The sequence below is a fragment of the Ambystoma mexicanum genome, chromosome 9, assembly GCF_040938575.1.
Source record: "Ambystoma mexicanum isolate Mex_15411 chromosome 9, UKY_AmexF1_1, whole genome shotgun sequence".
Lineage (NCBI taxonomy): Eukaryota > Metazoa > Chordata > Amphibia > Caudata > Ambystomatidae > Ambystoma > Ambystoma mexicanum.
The window spans coordinates 1,292,961,348-1,292,980,695 of record NC_090931.1 but is presented as its reverse complement, the minus strand read 5'-3'; the positions used below and the strand labels follow the sequence as shown (position 1 = coordinate 1,292,980,695).

Genomic DNA, 19,348 nt, shown 5'->3' with positions numbered 1-19,348 from the left:
AGAGGCAATGATTGATGTGGAGAGGTCAGACTACTCGGAGGGGGAAGATGGCAGCCTGGCTAGGTGGCCTAAAGATGGTGGCAACAGTCAGAGAGGCCAGGAGAGATAAAGAGCCTACAGACCATGCATTCAAATGAGAAGTAAGTGTGCATAGAGATGACAGAGGCAGAGATCCAATCCGGAAAGATGAGAGCTACTCCTCACCGGGTCGGTTGGTTCTGGGCACAGAGAGGATTTTGTAGCCATCAGGAAGGAGAGTGTCAAAACTCCTGACAGAGGTGGCTGTGAACCATGTCTCAGTAGGAGCGAGGACACCCAGGTCAAGCTCTTCGAGGAGGTGGCAGATGTCAGAGACGTGTTTGACAGCGTAGCAAAAGTTGAGAGTGGAAACATGTAACAGGTTGCCACATTTGAAAGACTTCCAGGGAGGGCTACAGGCTTCAGGTACACCTGCCGAAAGTGGAAGGGGTGCCCGAGCGTGGGCAGAGGTGATAGCAGGTGGTGGCAAGGTAGCCAGCGAGGAGGAGGAAGGTGCCAGAGAGGAGGTGGGGGTAGGATGTGGCAGAGGGGACAGCAAGGTGCTAGTAGGAGTAGCGGGAGAAGGAAAGAAGTTGATAAGATCCGGGGGAGACACCAATCAAAAAGGAGGTGATTGGGTTGAGGGCCCTGGACTAAGACAGTGCCATTCAAGTAGACATTAACGATGGTCATGGAAGAAGAGGAGATAAGAGAGCCAAGGCAATATGAAGGGTCCACAGGCCCAGTGAGGCAACGACTAAGTATGTTGGTGAGAGTCTGTTTTGAGGAAGCACTGATGTAGGTATCAGCGAAAACGAGGCCAGGGCTGGCAACCAAGATGTCCCTCTTGAGCTTCTTCCTTCCAGACTTAGTGAAAGGGAGAGGAGAGGAGAGGAGATAGAATAGCGGTTAGAGAAGATGGCAGAAACAGAGCACAATAGAGGGTGTGAAGGAGGGAGGAGACGGGTGTGAGAGAAGAGAGATGCACAGCCCAGCACCACACAACACAGGATGCACAGAGGGGGGAAGGGGTCCCAACCAAAATAGGAAGACACTGGAGGAGAAAACAAGTGACTCACAACAGTACAACAGCACCCTCGGCGGGACATAGGACCTAGAGAGTGGGAGAGATCCTAATGGGACATAGTTAACAGTACCACAGTTACCACAATGTAAAACACCCAGATTCAACTTTCCTAAAAAGTTGAAAAGGGCCTAGCTTTTAAACACAGCAGCAATGTACAAGTTCAGAAACCTCAGAGCCAATATAGCAAAGGCCCTGTCCCTCCTAAGGTAATAGAGAGTAAACCGAGTGCAAGGCCCTTCCCAGATTTAGTGAATACACCATATCCCTGCACAACAACCTCTAACGCCCAGGCGGTATCCGGTCATATTTTTTTCGAAAACATATTTTCTAATGACCATTATGTCGAAAACATTTTGCTGAAATTGTTTTTTCGAATGTTTTTTTATTTTTATTTCTTTGGGTTTCGTTAGTGGAAAAAAAAAAGTGTAAATAAAAAAAAAACGGGTTTGGGGGAACCCCCCATTTTAAAAAACCATTAGAAAAAAAAAAGTCGGCAAATTTGGTGTCGAGAAAATGGCATTCGAAAATATCACAATAAACCCACCCAGGCATAGGAAGTGGTGACCTACCATTCCCTGGTGTGCAACAACCACTTTCCTCACTGGAGAGGGGTGGAAGAAGCCCAATTCAGAGGGGGTTTGGATTTGGGATCTCAGATATCTCCTTTTCCCCTACTTGGATGGGGAAAACATTGTTGACCTTGTTTCCCGGAGAACAATGACGTCTGCCACAGTAGCTGAAGGAGAAAAAGCCCCAAAAAAAGACAAACCCTGAAGGGGGTAGGCTGTTACTGGACAGACAACCCTAGGGATCTATAAGTGGCCTCCGTGTACTTAAACATCTCCAGAGGTTCATCCACTTTATGCCTGAAGGGGTTGTCACTATTAAAGAGCATATACAAGAATTATGTTTGGACATCAGGGACAAACCAGATATTTGCATCCCTGGAATGCCTGTGGGTGACAGAACCCATACAACGTGGCTCTAGCCACACTGCTGTGTCCTGGCCTGACTGAGGAACCGACGTGCCGCCTCCTTCCTATCAGTAACAAGGGAAGTGAAACCCTTTTTCACCACAGGCAAGAGGGGATTCTCTGCTTCCCCAGAGATCACATTCCACAACCAGTGGGTGTATTTTGTAAGGGTGCAGGTGGTGTTCACACCCTCAAGGCTAGGCTGCCAGACGCAAATGCCTTTCAGCCAAAAGCAACGTCTTTGCTTTCCCCAACTGGGGCCAAGAATGAAAATGTAGCCAAATTGTAGCCCACTGTAGAGGCCTGAATCATAGAGACACTCCAAGTGGGGTGTGTGGACAGGATACCTGAAATCATGGGACCCTGACAATGCTTTTTGACAAGATCATAGTCCACTGATGGTGTGAAGTCTGGTTTTGCCACATGGCCATCACCAGGGCATCTATGGCCGGATTGAAGGGCAGAAGATCCTCTCTTGGGGGACCTCAGTGAAAAATGTCAGTGAGCCATACCAGTCAACCTTTTAAAGTTGGCAAGGTGGGTGTATTTTGTTATTGCGGGTGAGAACTTCATTAACGTCTGCGGGCAACGCTATTGGCGGGTGAGTAAACCAACTATTGCGAGTGTCACTCGCCAAAAGTTGGTGAGTTGATAGGCATGGTGAGGTCAAACTGGACGGTTGTTCAGAGCACCAAAACCTCCATATGTATTGGCTCTGGCATCTCATCCGGCGTCATGGGCGCACACTGGAGTCGAGCAGAGCCGCATGGCAACGCCTGGTTGCTGAAAATGTTGCTGAAGGTAGCGGCACTGGATGATTTACTGGATGATTTACATCTAAAGCGAAGAATCTATGGGTGTATGGAATTCATTTGAAATAATAACTACAAATCTAAATCGGCCCCTACTCCCATCACGCTCCGTTTTCTGGCCTCTGTCACATTCCAGGAAAAGGTCAGCTGATATAAACCAGGACAACCCTCTTGAAATGTGTCAGTTGCTCTTTGTTGTGGAAGCCACCACATAGGGAGCTGCTAGGTCCAAGTGGGAACGTTGATGGTTTGCGGTAAGTCACGGTTTTATTTTCAGGAATATGTGTTGTTCGTCACATGACGTTTGAATACATATATATATATATATATATATATATATATATAAGTACAACAAATATCTCCTAATCGTGGACCGGAAGGAGCAGAGAGCACTTTGGAACGCCAATAGAGAACGTTTTACATATGATTCTATTTACATACCCTAATGACTCCTATGGCTTTTCCTCGGTAGCACTTTGTAACCCATATGCTGTAATGTCAATCTTTTGCTTACCGAAGGGCTTCAGCGTAGAAAAGGTACTCTTTCAACTGATCGGCATAATGTTCTTCCTCTTCTAAGATATCATCGATCGATGCTGCATAGCTGGACAATGATAAAGAAAAATCTGTGAGAAATGAAACAAGATTTTTTCACACAAAGATAAAATCCCGTCCGAAAAAGGTGAGTTTTCAAACGCGCAGGCTCAAATTGTCTGCCAATCATACGGTGCACTTACAGTCAAAGCTAGAACGGATATTAGAACATGAGTTTGCAGCACAAGACGAGCAGTGTTACATCTATTCAAAGTGTTAAGCCCAAGGAATAGCTGTTTGCATAAATACAACATAACCCGCAGCAAGGGCCCATCCATCACGCTGTTGGAGCAACAGTATTTAAATCTAATCGGACCACCAATTTAATACCACCAATGTTTTCGCATGATTAATGTACTGTCAGGCAGAACGCCTACACGTGTGATTGGATGGAATATTGCAAGTACTTTATTTTCCACATCAATGACTGCTCTTTTTCCATGGATTCGGAAAAGCGAGTTAAATGGTGCAAGTAAGAGCAGAGCAGCAGGGGTTGTGAATTAGTTAACTATCAACCACCCCTCTTTTGAAGGATTTTCAATACAGCATTTACAGACAGAAATTCACCTTTAAGTGATTAATGTAACTACTTGAGCAGACCACTCCCGGAGGCCAATACAGCAAAAATAAGTGATTTATCTTGTATTACAAAATATATTTCCTGGTTAAGAGGAAGTCGACTTTATGAGAGGAAAGGAGACAACAAATGCCTGAGCTTCTTTAGTTTTATTTGAGATTTATAATGCGCTAACGGCTCCTGAGCCAAAAAGAAAATGGGTGTGGACATCTGATCATTCACCGGCCAGAAAGATTCATATCAGGCAAGTCCAGGACATAATAAACAGAACTATTTACATTAAGCAGAAAAATAAGTGCAGCAGCAAAGGCATAGTGATAAAGCAAGGTACATATGTACTGCAATGCCCTGGCAACAACCAGTGCATACCATGTCAACTGATGACCAGAAGTGCTTAGACCTATAGCGGGGCAAGGAGAAAACTAACAATAGATAGGCCGGCCCGAAGGGGAAGCAGAGGAAAGTGAACAGCTGGTAGGGTGATGTGGAGGATCAGTAGGAGGACGCAGACACTGTTGACATTTATATTTGGATGTTTATTAAAGGATGAGAAAAAGCCTAGCTTTCCCTATTGCTGTGTGGGTATTCCCTGCCTACATAAATAACCAAGGTGCTTTTCCGTTGTCAGGAAATCATAAAACACAAAGATCAGCTGTTCAAAAACGAATCCTAACTGACCCAACCACTATTCTAACAAAAACAAGACCAGGAACATGTCTCCCTTCTCGGGGGTGCCTTTTCTCTCAAGATTTTCTCCCTAGCTTCAAGCTTATTAATGGGTTTATTTCAAACAGTGTCGTGACACCCTTTTAATAAGTTCTTGTAATTTTTTCCAAGCTCTGTGGGATTAGTCTCTTTAGGGTTTATTTTCCAGGATTCCCTCTCTCATCTCTTCCTCCATGACGACATGCCTTTTGTTCTTGGTAGTATATACTTCCTTAGTTGTGATATGCTTTGATAGTTCAGGTTCCCCCTCTCCTGGGCTGGTTTGTTCAGCTTATTCTCACTCTTGTGGGCCTCTCTTGCCCTTCCTTCATAGGATTCACCTTCTGGTTACAGTCGCTGACTCTTAACATACGATTTGATTTGCATTTATTATGCCAAGCGTTTTCCCGAGGGACACCCTACCCACCACAAAACCGTCATGGTCACACCACACTGTCTGTTCCTCAGTTTCTCACTCTGTGTGGACGCTACAGATCAGGTGCTTGTGGGCCACGTGTCTCTCAGTGACTCCTCCCTTCTCAGGTGGCACGCTCCCAGGGGGCTTCCCTGCTTGCGTACACGTCTCTATGCTTTGGCTCGTTTTGACGTGTCGTCTTCTTCCAGTCTCCCCGTCACAGTTAAATGGAGATTTTTGTTTAAAGGGATAGATCCGCTTTCTTATTGGTAATAGTACATTTTAAATTTTCTCTTCAACCAAGTCTCTGGATTGTACACTGTTCTGTGCATCTGATATTCCCATATACTTCACAATGCGGTATGATTTTGGGAGTCCTCGTCTCTTCCAGTGATTTCCCACTTATCACCTTAGACTGAGGTATGGCGTATGTACCTCAGAAGTGAATCCATACAGGGGGTCTCCCCTTGTCTAATCAGGTAGGGCGTTTCTACTACTGTCTCCTCTGTGCCCAGGAAGGGTTGGTGGCACACTCAGTGCCCAGGCGGTCCCAGGCGTCCTGCGGGGGACGTGATGGTGCGCCACAGGTCCCGGCGCACTCCCGTTAGCCCCCCCGGGAGGGCGCCGAGTTTGGCTCGGGGCTCACTGAACCTCTGTCGGCGGTATCTGGGGGAGCAGGGGGGGGGGGCGCAGCGTGAGTATTGCAGCTGTGGTCTCTGGGCCTCCTCCCCCTTCTCCTTACCTCGCGTCCCCGGGTCTTGTTCCGGGTCTCAGCAGACAGTACGGCTCGCTGGCACACTGGTCCTCAGGCCGCTGGTGCGCAAAGTCCCCCGCAGTCGCAGCCCGCTCAGTCAGGGTTACTCGCCTCAGTCCATCAGCGGGGGCCGCTGCACGCCCACAGCTCCCCGTTGCACCCCGATGAGACGGTGTCTCCGCTGGGCTCCGCTGCCCGGGTCCAAGTCCTGCTCCGATTTCCTGTGGCCCAACGTCCTTTCTAAAGCTGGGGTAGTGTCGGCTGCAAGGTACACCGTTCTGCAGCAGTGGCTTTGGGAGAGCAGCAGTCCCGACGAGCCTGCGCTTTCTTGGGTCTTGGTGTAAGTCTCTTCAAGGAGGCCTGCTAACTGGCGGGAGCCATTTGCTCTTGGGCTTCAGTCTCCCACCACACGGAATGCTGCCTCGGTGCAGACACTCAGCTGTTCGAGGTTTCGCGCAGTGGAACGGCAAGTTATCTTCAGCCGAATCGGTTGGTTTTCAGTGGTTTTTAGTTAGTATTGCAGTATGTTTGCGGCAGTATAATGGGTACATCGATGGAGCGATCCGAAAACACGTCTTCCGTACATGGCAGTTGACCAGGCCCCCCCTTTGGTTATGGGTTTATTAAATAATAAAGGGGTTGGAAAATGACTCGCTATCTCTAATTTAGGAGGTGTTTCCCTACCTCAAAAAAAACTATGGGCCTGTCCTATGTCAAGATGTCCAAAGTAAAAATGTCTTGTGTCTGAAATCCTATCCTAGTCCCCACGTTCTAAAAAGTAACTAAGGCATCAGATGTTGTCTTTGGCCTTGAAAGTGGACATCATGTTCAAATCCAACAAAAAGGTATAAATCCAACAACAGTCTCAACTGGTTGATATTCACTGTTCCAGGGAACGACTCCCTTGCCCAGGTTTCGCTCCTCCAAACAAAAGTTCAAAAATATAATCAAGTTCTTTGTAAACCAAGAGGATAACTCCCTCCCTCTTGGTGTCATAATCCATTCCCGGGGAAAGGACTCCCTTCCCCAGATTTCTTTCCACCTTCAATGTAATACACAATCCTAAGGGCATGTGTCTTCCTCCGGATTCGCTCTACAGAATGCTACAACTTGGGTGCGGGTCCCAGACTTGCAGAACACATGCTATACTCCCATGCCAGCTCCTCTTTCACATTCAATTTATTTTACAATCCTAAGGGCATGAGTGTTCCTTATGCAGTTCATTCTCCGCACTTGGGTATACTCTCCTGCCAGGACTTTTATGCATTTCACTTCACACACTTGGCTTTGCCTGGTATACTCATGCCAGGACTTTACGTAGTTTGCTTCACACACTTTGCCTCGTATACTCTCCTACCAGGTCTTCGTACACAATGTCTCTCTGGGTATCCCTTCTTGGTCCCCGCCCCACACACCCTCAGGTTTGTACTGTGGGTCCCAGACCCCAGTCCCGCTGTCTAGGGCTACTGCTACTTTTACAGACAGTGTTCCAGTGTCCCAACCCTTCCCCTGAGCTCACTGGTTCTCTTCCTGTAGCCTCTGCATTCCAGACTCCGAAATCAGGTGCCTCTCTGACTCTCTTGGACCATGCAGGCCCCTCCAGCAGGCGTTCGGTCCTCGATCAGCCTCTCGGCTCCCTCGGCTGTACAGAAGCACAGCCTGCTTTGCCACAGCCTCCACAGAATTTCCCTGAGCGTGTCGCTCACCAGGCTGCCTTTTCACCACTGTCTTGCCGACCCGGTTTCTGCACTGCCACTGGTCGCCACACTCCTGGTCCCACGGGGTCCTCCAACTGCACCAGGATGAAGAAGGTGAACTCCATACTTTCCGGCATGATTTTAAATCGTGTCGGCACTTTGTTCATTATCTGATATTGAAAAGTACCATCAGTAGACTTGGCAAGTTGAGGAAGCATTAGAGATGGAGGGAATATCCCTAAAACGGAAAGAGGATACCATGTCTCACCCGATGAGGTCATGTCGATTTTGGCCACAGGCTTCATTTTTTATTTTTAAACAGATGACTGGTGCGAAAAGATCACAATTCTTGACAGTTCATATCATAGGGAGGGGAGAAGGGTTGCAGAGCAGTTGCTGTGGTAAGCTGGGTCAGTAAAGGTGTCAGCAAAGAGCAGTGGTGATTCACTTCATGGAGCAGACTGGAGTGAAAGTCCAGCACATCACTACGAAGTGAGGCACAATCTTTATGAGGTTTAGGAAGTTTGGATAGGAGAAGATAGTGATCTGTCCATGATAACAGTTTATCCGATAGTGGAAAGCTGGTTGTTAGCAGAAGAGCTATGCATCTAGAGGGTTTTCCAACAGTGTGCCTAACTGTATTCTGACCAACATTCAAAGCTAGAGAATCACAAACATTGAGGAAATCCATATGACTCTTGTTATTACAACAGTCTAGCCACAGGTTAAAGTCTTCAAAAACAAGGAAGGAGTCTGTAGAAGATTTGAGGTTAGAAACAGTCTGCTCGCTCACGGTGGTGGTGTGTATATAGTGATTATGATCGTTGAGGTCAAGGGTACATTTACAAGCAATACTTGCAAAAGTAGAAGTATTAGGCATCTGGATTGCAGAGACAGGGATGTGATCTGGGTATATGAGGGCCACTGCCTCCCTGTTTGTTTTGTCAATATGTCTACGTTCAAGAGGTCACAAAAATATCTGCACCTATGTCCATCGCCCAATCTTAGGAGATTTATATAACTGCTAAGAATAGATCATTTGCCAGTTCTGGTGGTTGTGGGTGCTGAGCACCAGATCCCTGAACGATCTTGTTGAATATGTTTGAACAAAGCAGTCAGCGAATCTGCCAAACATGTACTAACTGATATATACGTTCCCAATATGGGAAAGATCTATATGAAATGCCATGGCAGAATCGTGCACCATTTGGAGTCGATCAGAGAATCCACCTTTTGGTACCAGTGTATCAATACGGGTAAAAGGTGTCCCAGCTGAGACTGGATTGGGAGGAGGAGGTGACAATACCCATGCAAGACGGGCTATGGGAACGGGCACAGAGATATCATAAAAAGGTGTCTAGAAATGCAAAGCTGCAACAGATTCAGTTGTACATAACCCACAGGGCATACATGACCCCACAGAATTATCGCCAAATTTGGTGGTACAGAAATACAAACATGCCCCAAGTGTGGGGAGGTGGAAGCGGGGATGATTCATATGTTCTGGGCATGCCGAGGTGGGAACATTTTGGGGGGGAAGTTAACCTATGCCTGGCTGAGAAAGGAATTAAGGCAGATGTAGGATCTGTGTGGGCATGCATGGTGGGGGGGGGGTGGGAGGGAATTCACCAGACCACGCAACTTGAAACACGTGAGCAAACTCAAGGACCTGGTCACATTCTGGCTAAACAGAGAATTGCCATGAGCTGGAAAACAAGCCACAGACCCAAAATCGAGGTGTGGTGGCATGATCTATTGAAATGGGCAGACGCCGAAACAGTAGTATGGTACGAGGCAGCCAGCAAAGGGGAGGAAAACGAAGTGGGACCAGTGATAGCATGGAGACAACTGGTGGCCACATTGATGGGATCCACCCAAGCCAGCCAAAACAAACGAGATATGCCCGAGAACAGTGAATAGGAGGAGCCCCTTGGGACAGGAGGAAGCTCGAGTTAAGGGGGGTAGGGGAGAGGATGACGGTAATAAAGATATGCAAATTGGATGCTAAGAAGCTGGAAACTGAAACTGTTGAGTTGATTATTTGTGTGTTGTAAAAACTAATAAAAATTGTTTAAAAATAAAACGATAAGATTGCCTGACTGTCTGACTCTCTGTACTTTCTATATCGATTGTTGAAGTGTTCGTGATGGAATGTCTGATAATTAGTTGACTACATGAATGTATTTCTTTTTCTCCGTGGATTAACTTATTTTATCTGACAGTTTGCATAGGTAATTCTGATTATATTTATGGAAATGAATCCTATGTAACTTCTGTTTTCGTTTTTTTAATGATTTATGTGTAAAGTTTTCTTTGTAAAACTATCACATTAAATAAATAAAACTAAATGATGTGGTTGGTTAAGAGAAGAGTGCATTAGAATCAGGTTTTAAAAGGCCTGGAAAGTCATTATTCTAGGACAGGGGCCAGCAACCAGTCGATCTCAAGATGCTTTGGACTTGGGACTCCCATGATGCCTTCCCATCGACAATGCTGGAAAGGGTTTATGGGAGCTGTAGTCCAGAACATCTGGAGAGTTAAAGGTAGTAGGTCATGAAAGTTAGAAGCATGTTTCAATGCAGAATGGCAATGTATGGATTTGGGAGTGTGTGTGTAGAGTGAAGTATGGGCTATGCGCAATATAAGTTGTTTGGGATCAGGCAAGGCAGGCAAGGGGGACCTGGTAGCTCAAGAGACGTAGAGGTCAAAGGCAGAGGTGGATGTAGGGAAGATGTCAAGTGATCTAGTAGTGAGAGCAGTGAGGAAGGAGTGAAAAGCATGCAGGTTTATAGGTCTACTGTGATAAATCCAATAGAGTAAGTTAGTTCATGGCAGTTACTACCCATTTGAAGGCACTTGGGCTAGAAGGATTTTGTCAGGGAGGTAATGCTGGAGGCAAGGAAAACATCCCAGGAAGGGACAGCCAGTCAAGCCAGCTAGGATGGCAGGAAGCAAATGAAGAGCCAGGGACAGGATGCCATCATCATCAGGGAAGGGGCAGGGTACAAGGCCAAAGGAGCCAGGGTGGGGCCGCAACACGATTTTCAGGAGCAGTCTTCCAGGATTTCAGATAGGATTCTGAAAAACACACTGTGTTGCACACTGATAATACAATCTCCCAAGGGCTGGCATAAGCCAGTCCACCAATCACACTCCATGCAAGCACACAAAGGCTTTGGCGGCAAGCCAAGCAGGCTGGCACTAAAAAAGTACCGAACACAGTGTCACTCTTATGCTGAAAATAATTAGCGAAGTCTAGAGGGCTTTAAACCAGCCTACACCTACTGGCAGTGCCTAGATGAGGCCCATGTCAGCAAATAACTAGTTACTTACCAACTGGTAACATTCTTTCCACTGGATGTTCCTCTAACGTATTGCACATCTTTGACATGTAATGTCCACAGATGTGCACTTCGGAAACGTTTTCAGCAGAGGGCGTCCTGCGTCGATAACGTCGGGTCGATGTCCCTCGAAGGCCTCCGTCGAGGGCGACGTCACCGGATGTTATAAATAGGATGCACAGCACCCGTAGCCTCAGTTTAAGTTTTTTCGCTCAGAAGGTGTGGCACCAGTCTCATGCCTACTTCACTGCACATAGCCTTGCAAAAACGTAAGCTGCAATCGCATAGGAAATTCTCCAGAGGGGCAGGCTGGGAGGGCGATGTGGAATACGTTGGAGGAACATCCAGTCGAAAGAACGTTACCAGTTGGTAAGTAACTAATTCTTCGAATCGGTTGTGCCCTCCAACATATTCCACATCTTTGACAGACTCCCAAAGCAGTACCAGTAAATGCAGGAGGGAAAAGAATTTAGAGTACCCAATCAGATTGCGGAATATAGAAACGTGTTTCCAAAGACCATATCCTGACTGTGGATGGTATTCAGGGAGTAATGTTTAACAAAGGTGTGGATTGAAGCCCATGTGGCTGCATCACAAATATTCCCGATAGGAAACCCCTCGCTGGAGGGAAGTAGCCACGCTTGTAGTGGAATGAGCTCGCAACGCTTCAGGAGGGTCCTTACCCGCCAATCGGTAACACTCCGTAATGGTGAGGATAAGCCACCTGTTTGGTAACAGCCTGGCCCATTCGGTGTCCTGCATATCCTATAAAGAGTTGATCGTCCACTCTGACCCTGGACATCCTAGAAATGTAAAATCTCAGAGCTCTCCTAGGATCCAACCGATGGAGTTGCTCCTCTTCCTTACCCGGATGAGGAGGAGGGTAGAAAGAAGAAAGAACCACCTTTTGGGTCAAATGATATTCAGATAATACCTTAGGTAGAAAAGAGGGACGTACCCGCAGTACAAACCTGTCCTGGCAAAACACAGTAAAAGGTGGCTTAGATGAAAGTGCCTACAATTCACACACTCCGAGTGGAAGTAACTGCAACCAAGAACATAGTCTTGAATGACAGTAATCTCAAAGAACAAGAGTGCAAAGGTCCCAACCGGCACCTGGAAAGGGGACGGCAGGAATACATTAGTCAGTCCTTTAAGAAACTGAGAAATCAAAGGAATCTTAAAGTAAGAGCATTCTTCAGACGAGCGCTTAAAGATAGACAGTGCCGCAAGGTAACCCTTAATGGTACCCAGTTGAAGGCCCCTGTGGGCCAAAGAAAGTAAGAAAGACAAAACCATAGAAAGGGAGCACTGAAAAGGATCCACACTGTGACCTCTGCACCAGTCACAGAACTTGCGCCAACGGTACATGAATTTTGTTGCAGGCCGCCTGGCCGAAAGCAGCACCTCTGTCACATCGTCCAGGAGGTCCCAATCCTTATACCTCAACCTTTTAGATACCAAGCGTGAATGTTGAGAGTCTTGACCTCTGTATGGAGAACCTGCCCCCCCCCCCCCAACCCCACTCTCCCGAGAGCAGATCCTCTTGGTAGGGAAGACTGCATGGAGGGCAGATGGACATTTGTAGAAGGTCCGGGTACCACACTCTCCTGGCCCAATCAGGAGCAATGAGGATCATGTGGGAACCGAACCTCCGTAACCTCTGCAACACTTGAGGAATGACGGGGACTGGTGGAAACGCATACAGCAGTGGGAATGACCAATCCACCACGAACGCGTCTCCTAAGGCTCCTCTTGGAGGAAATTCCCTTGAGCAGACTATCTCACACTTCCGGTTGACACTGGTGGCGAAGAGATCCACCTGCGGGGTTCCCCAAAGGGCAAAGATCTCCGGAAGGACTTCCTGAGTCAACTCCCACTCGTGAGAGATCGTGCTCTGCCTGCTCAGAGCATCCGCCACCGCTGCTTTTTCTCCAGATGAACTGCTGAGATCGAAATTCCCTGCTGGATGGCCAAAAAACAGTGCTGCATTGCCTCTCTGCACAACGGGATAGACCATACCCCCGCCCCTTTTTTGTTGAGGTAATGCATGGCCACTGTGTTGTCCATCATGATCAGGACACTTTCCCCAAACAGGAGGCAGAAAAGCCTTCAGGGCTAGCCTGATGGCCCTCAGCTCTAACAGATTGATGTGGCGTTTGGACTCCCACGGAGACCAATGACTGCTTGCTGTCAAATCGTTGGCATAAGCGCCCCATCCTGTGAGGGAAGCATCCGTCACTAGTCACCTCCGGCCATGCTTGCCAAAACGGTTCCCCCCCTCAACAGATTCCCTTCATTGGCCCACCAAGACGATCCTGGGAGACCAAGAGTGGAATCTGAAGGGGATCCGACATCTTGCCTGAGAATTGTGACCACTGCATCTTGAGAACCCATTGCAGGGATCTCATCCGCAGCCTGGCCTTTGGCACCAGAAAAATGCAGGATGCCATGGGGCCGAGCAACCTTAAGAATTCGAAAGCCGGGATACTCTGGGCACGTTGAAACTTCTCCACCACCTGCACCATGTGATGAGCCCTCACCTTGGGAGGCAAGCACAAGGATGTGTCTAACCCAGCCCCGATGTACTGGCGCTGTTGGGAAGGTGTCAGATGTGACATCTTGAAATTCAGGGAGAAGCCCAGCCTGTGGAGGGTGCGCCAGGTGAGACCGAGGTGATCCAACGCTTGCTCGGGAGAGCGTGCCCGCATCAGCCAGTCGTCCAGGTAGGGGTAGACGTGAAATTTCCCCCCCCCTCGCCTGAGGTACGCTGCCACCACCACCATTAGCTTGGTGAAGACCCTCAGGGCTGAGGTCAATCCGAATGGCAGGACCTGAAACTGAAAGTGCGAGTCGCCAGCCGCAAACCTCAGGTACTTTCTGTGCTTGGGATGAATCAGCAAATGAAAGTAAGCATCCTATAGGTCCAGAGACACCAACCAATCCTGAAGTTGAAGGGCCTGGAGGACTTGTGAAAGAGTAACCATCTTGAACTTGTCCTTCCCGAGAAGTTTGTTCAACCAACGCAAGTCCATGATGGGTCTCAATCCCCTGTCTTTCTTTGGGATAAAGAAATAAGGGGACTACCATCCCTGGTTCCTCTCCGCTAGAGGCACTAGTTCTATAGCGCCCTTCTCCAGTAGGGTTAGGATTTCCTGCGCAAGGAGCGGATCCGGAAGCTTCAAAGAGTTTCCCCTGTGGATTGTCGTGAGGCCGCTGAAGGAAGGGAAGGTAGTAGCCATGGGCTATGGTATCCAGAACCCACGCGTCCGAAGTAATGTCTCGGCATTCGTCCAGATGCTGAGACAGTCTGCCCCCAAACAGCGAACCATGGGACATGGCCTCATGACTGTTTGGAAGCGGCTGCGGCAGTGCCTGAAGGCAAAGAGGCAGCTGCCTGAGCGGCTTTGGCACCACGATTTCCCTGACCACCACGGGTACTTTTTCGCTGTCCCCTTTTACTGGCGGCCCCTCTTGTTCTACCAAAGGAGGAGTAGTGACGAACAGAACCTCCCCTCCATTGCTGTCCCTAAAACGAAAAGGCGGAGGTTGACACAGTTTGAGGTCTGCAACCTCTCAAGGCTCTCGTCAGTCTTGCTGCCAAACAAATGTGCGCCATCAAGGGGCATTCAGAAGACGGGCCTGCACATCCGGAGCAAAACCAGACTTGCGCAACCACGCAAATCTGCATACAACGGGACTCGCAGCCATGGATCGGCTAACACCGTCAGCCGTATCTATACCCCACTGAAGGGATTTGCACATGGCATCCTTGACGTTTCGCACAAGAGCAAGGGACCCCATCCCTTTCTTCCCCCTCGGGAATATGCTCAGCCGCTAAAGAAACAGTTCCACAGAGTGAGATCTTTGCCAAGGCAAAAGTGAAGTTGGCCGATCTCAAGACCATGCTCCCAGCAGAAAATGCCTTCCAGGCCCAACCGTTGAAGCGCTTGTCATCCCTATCTGGAGGGATGTTAGGGTACGCCGCCTGCCTCGAGGTGGCCATAGCTGCCTGAACCACCAAACTCTCGGGAGTGGGGCGAGTAGATTAGCTGGGGTCGCTAACGGAAGGGCGGTACTTCTTTGTCAAAGATTTATTAACAGCCGGAAGAGCTTTCGGGGACTGCCAAGCAGCTGCCACCCTTTTCTGTAAGCTGAGATGAAATGGTAATACCGGGTCAGAGGACGGACCTTGATCTAAGATGTCCGTTAGATCATTATGCACAAAGTCTTCAGGAGGACTGGATCAGCCCAGATACTCCGGAGACCCTAGCCATGAGCCTCCTGTATGAAGACTCTGCATGAGCCCCAGGCGCAGGGCCTTCAAAATTCCACTTCCGGAGAAGTGTCAAACCCACTGGCATCATGGAGCCTCATCAAGTTCACCAGGGCCCTCAAACTCCGACCTTTCTTCCTCTTCATAAATGTCATCCAGAGTGAGTTGGAACTGAGGCCTGGTGACAGAAGAGGGCCTGGAGTCCAAAACTGGCCTTACAGACTGCGCCGTAGCCTTCCTAGGAGGATCCACCACATCGGGGTACTCCAATGGCAAATTTCAGGCAAAAATCCCAAAGGCGCTGTGAGCGCCAATTGCTTTGACGTGGAGAGCGTCGACAACCTCAACGTTGTAAGCGTCGAAGGCTTCGGCGTCGACACTGGTGCCGATGGCACCGTGGGCTGATAAGATGTTAAAGCGTCGGCATCCAAGTCGGACAGACACGGCGCAGATCGAGTCGACGCAGTCATCGAGCCCTTAGTAGGTTGCCACGGTCTCACTGGGGGAGAGGACTGAGACCTAGAAGCACGTCTCTTCTGACTCGCCGAAGCCTTGTCCGAACGGGACCTCGAAGGTTCCCTATGCGAGTCGCGGACCAGAGCCCAAAGGCGTGCAAGCCATGGTACGCGATCGATCCTGGCCGTTAGAAGGCACGACCGGACCCGTGCCCTGCGATTGAAATATCGCTAACATTTGCTCCTTAAAGGCAGCCCATTCCTCCGTAGTTGAGGACTTCGTTGGGCATGCCACTTTCCTCACAGCTCCCCGAGGAGGACGACAGGGAAGGCGACCGGTGACGGCGCTTCTGCGAATGCCACAACGAAGAATAAAAATGGCGGGAACCACTCTGAGTCGTCTGTGGACACCCCCTTGGACTTGGATTTTCGGGACTTACTGGACTTAGAACCCCTACCTACCTGGAGCTTCCCCTTCCGCTCCTGCAAGGCCTTGGCAGTCAACGACTGGCATTTCGAACAGTCGTCGGTGTCGTGCGACTCGCCCAAGCACCACAAACAAATGCGATGCAGGTCGGTGATCGACATTTTTTCGACTTGCAGTCCCGGCAGGTCTTGAAGCCAGACCACAGAGTCGGAGGGGTCGAAGAAAAAGACATCTCAACGATGAACACACAAGGCGCGCCGAGTTACACGAAGCAACACGTTCATGGAAAAAAATGAACTGAGGCTACGGGTGCCGTGCGTTCCATTTATAACATCGGGTGACGTCGCCCTCAACGGAGGCCTCGAGGGTCATCGACCCGATGTCATTGACGCAGGACGCCCTCTGCTGAAAAGGTTTCGGAAGTGCACAGCTGTGGACATTACATATCAAAGATGTGGAATACGTTGGAGGACACAATCCATTTGAAATGGCAATTTTAGCTGCGTCTCGTGGTCCACAGACAAAATGATGACCTAAAACAAATACAGAACAGGGTTTAAAAAAGGATTAGTACGCCAATGGCTACCCTATAGATGTGTTTAAAATATATACACATTCGTTGAAATAATTTATTTATGGGGTCAGTCCAGATGTGCAGTCTATCAGTGGTAGGCGTACACCTAATCAAATGTATGACAATGATGCAGTTGTTATTGCTTGGATGTCTGATGCAGTGCAGAAACAGGTGGACGCTTATACTACATACTGTGACAATTTGCAGGGTGCTGTCACTTCTCCCCAAGGGGGAGCCCTTTCTCAGAAGACTAGGGAGGTGTGGCTGCTACCCAATAGTCCCCCTAGTGGTGGTTTAATGCGGGAGAAACTCACAGGGAGGACTCCCCCTCTGGGGACGTGCACATTCACCTAGGGTACAGCTTGTACAGCAATGTCACTCCCCAACATTCTCTAACCCCCACCCTCTATCTTCCGAGCCATTTAATTGAGAACAAACCCACGTATTTCTGTAGTATATGGGATATAGCCATACCAGACCATACTGAGACGAGGAAGAACACTAGAAGAATAAAGAATAACCAACTCTTCAGTACTGCCCAGGGTGGAGGCACAAGGAATGGCAAAGAAACATTGACTACAGATGTTGACACTGCGCGAGTCCTGGGGATAAAGAGAATATGGACTAAAGTGTGTATGTTCACAGGGAAGCCAGGGGCACCCTGCAGCCTGGGAGCTTCAAACTCAGTGAGGTTTGGAAGAACGGCTGTGCGGAGGACGTCAGCGGCAGGCTGCAAGAGTCCATCGTGGGTCCGACGGGAGAAGACCCAACTGCGAGGATGAACGGAAGAAGCAGTGGCGTGATCGCAACAGGGTGGAACACTGGGTCCAAGAGTGAAGCCAAGACTGTAAGAAGAGAAGAACCGCAGAGGTGCACCGGGACTGTCTAAGCATGCAAGAAGAGCAGAGGAAGCTGCCGACAAGGAACCTCATCCAAGGACAGATCAGTGATGTGCTGCATCCCACAAGAAGGTAAATGGAGGCACGGGAGTCCCGGTAGGGATATGGGGGCGGAGGAGAGGGGGAGACAGCGTAATGTTCCTCACCCCAGTGGCAGCTATAGGGCTATTGTGGAGCAGAACTATGTACAGTGCATCAGGTAGGATCTCTCTTGTCACAGTAGTAACATAAAAACAAATGGATGACATAAGACCACTGACCACCAGAGACGAGTCAGGGATCCTAGCAATTGCGAACCAAGCATCTGAGGAAAGCTTCCTCGTTAGTGGCCACAATAAGCCCACTGACCAGTACAGATGGGTCGGGGACCCTGACAATAGTAAACCAAGCATCACTGGAGAACTTCCTCGTCGCAGTGGCAGCAACAAGCCCACTGACCACCAGAGAAGGTTCTGGGACCCCAAAATAAGTGAATTAGGCATCCGAGGAGGACTTCCTCAGAGTAGCAAAGATAAGTCCCTTGATCACCAGAGAAGAGTTTGGGACTGTGCCAATACAGAGAGAGAGGCAAAATCAACATCAAGTGGAAAGACACAAAAAAACTGTTCAAATACCAGGAGAAGGGATTCATTCTCCTGGAGAAGAAACTAAAGCCCTTAGATCATACTCAAGAGACGCCAGGGGAAGGGAGTCATTCCACCTGGCCTTACTGTGAATTGTACAGACAAATACCAGGAGGAGGGAGCCATTCTCCTGGTCCAGAACGTGGATTTGTGCAAAGATTGTGTGGAACCCTCAAGCAAGGGGAAGAGAGTCATTCCTCCCGGCACCTTTTGTGTCCAAGACCAAACTAGATCTTCAAGCCTTTCTGGGACTGACAAGTGCGAGAAACCCGACTGTACTCTCCCACCTACTACCCCGGGATTCTCCATTCAGGTGGCCAGTGAAGGGCCATCGCTTTTGGATCCCGACCCTGGGGACTGGACAAGTGAGAGAGGATCACCTGAGTGGAGGGTCACAGGGGATTGGGAGTAAAATGCCTGAAGGCGAGACATTGTATTCCCCCTTTTCCCATTATACATCAAAACCCTCTCCCTCAGCTTTTATGGGATATTTCCAATCCCATTCCATCTACCCGTCTCCATTTCCAACATGTACTGGGACAAAGAAGAGGCGATCGATAGTAAGGATTACCAATAGGAATAACATTGGGAGGTAGGAAGATGCCTACTACCTCTCACCACTAGGCTGTCCCGCTAATACAGTCAGGCAAGGTCAGGAAGTTCACCTTAACCATGCACACCTGACTCCACTGGACTCTCAGCTAGGGTACAAAAGGTGTGGTTCTGCCAAAGAAGATCAGCGAGCTGGGGTTGCTGGTTGAAACAAGAAAGCCGGGGAGCAGGAGGCTGCAGGAAGAGGAGCCTGGAAGATCCGGAGGAGGGCGGGAGGCCAAGATGCTGACCCGGTGTGTCAGAGGGGTTCCAGCGTAGCGAGGGAGCCGTGTCTGCAGGGAGCTGGAGTGCGGCGTACTACAAGCTGCTGGCCGTGTCCAGGCCAGTGCTCTTTCCTCTGGGACATGTGCCCGTCCCAGGGGTAACTGAAGAGCAGGTGGTAAGACCCGGACCTCAACGTACCAATCCAGAGGACCTTCTCGCTAGCACTGTGCTACCGGAGTGAGTTTCGCAAAGAAAAAGAAAGTAGTATGCAGGTGGCCAGAGCAGGTGCAAAAGTGATGAAAGA

The 19,348-nt window shown here is 49.0% G+C and overlaps 1 protein-coding gene across 1 annotated transcript in view; it reads right to left on the bottom strand.

Annotated features, from left to right (window-relative positions):
• SNX4 (sorting nexin 4) overlaps positions 1–19,348 on the bottom strand; it is a 1,088,579-nt gene that overhangs the window by 206,910 nt on the left and 862,321 nt on the right. The window contains exon 10 of the mRNA XM_069616639.1: positions 3,406–3,495. Within this exon, the coding sequence (XP_069472740.1) occupies positions 3,406–3,495 (90 nt within the window). The remainder of the gene's footprint in view (positions 1–3,405; positions 3,496–19,348) is intronic.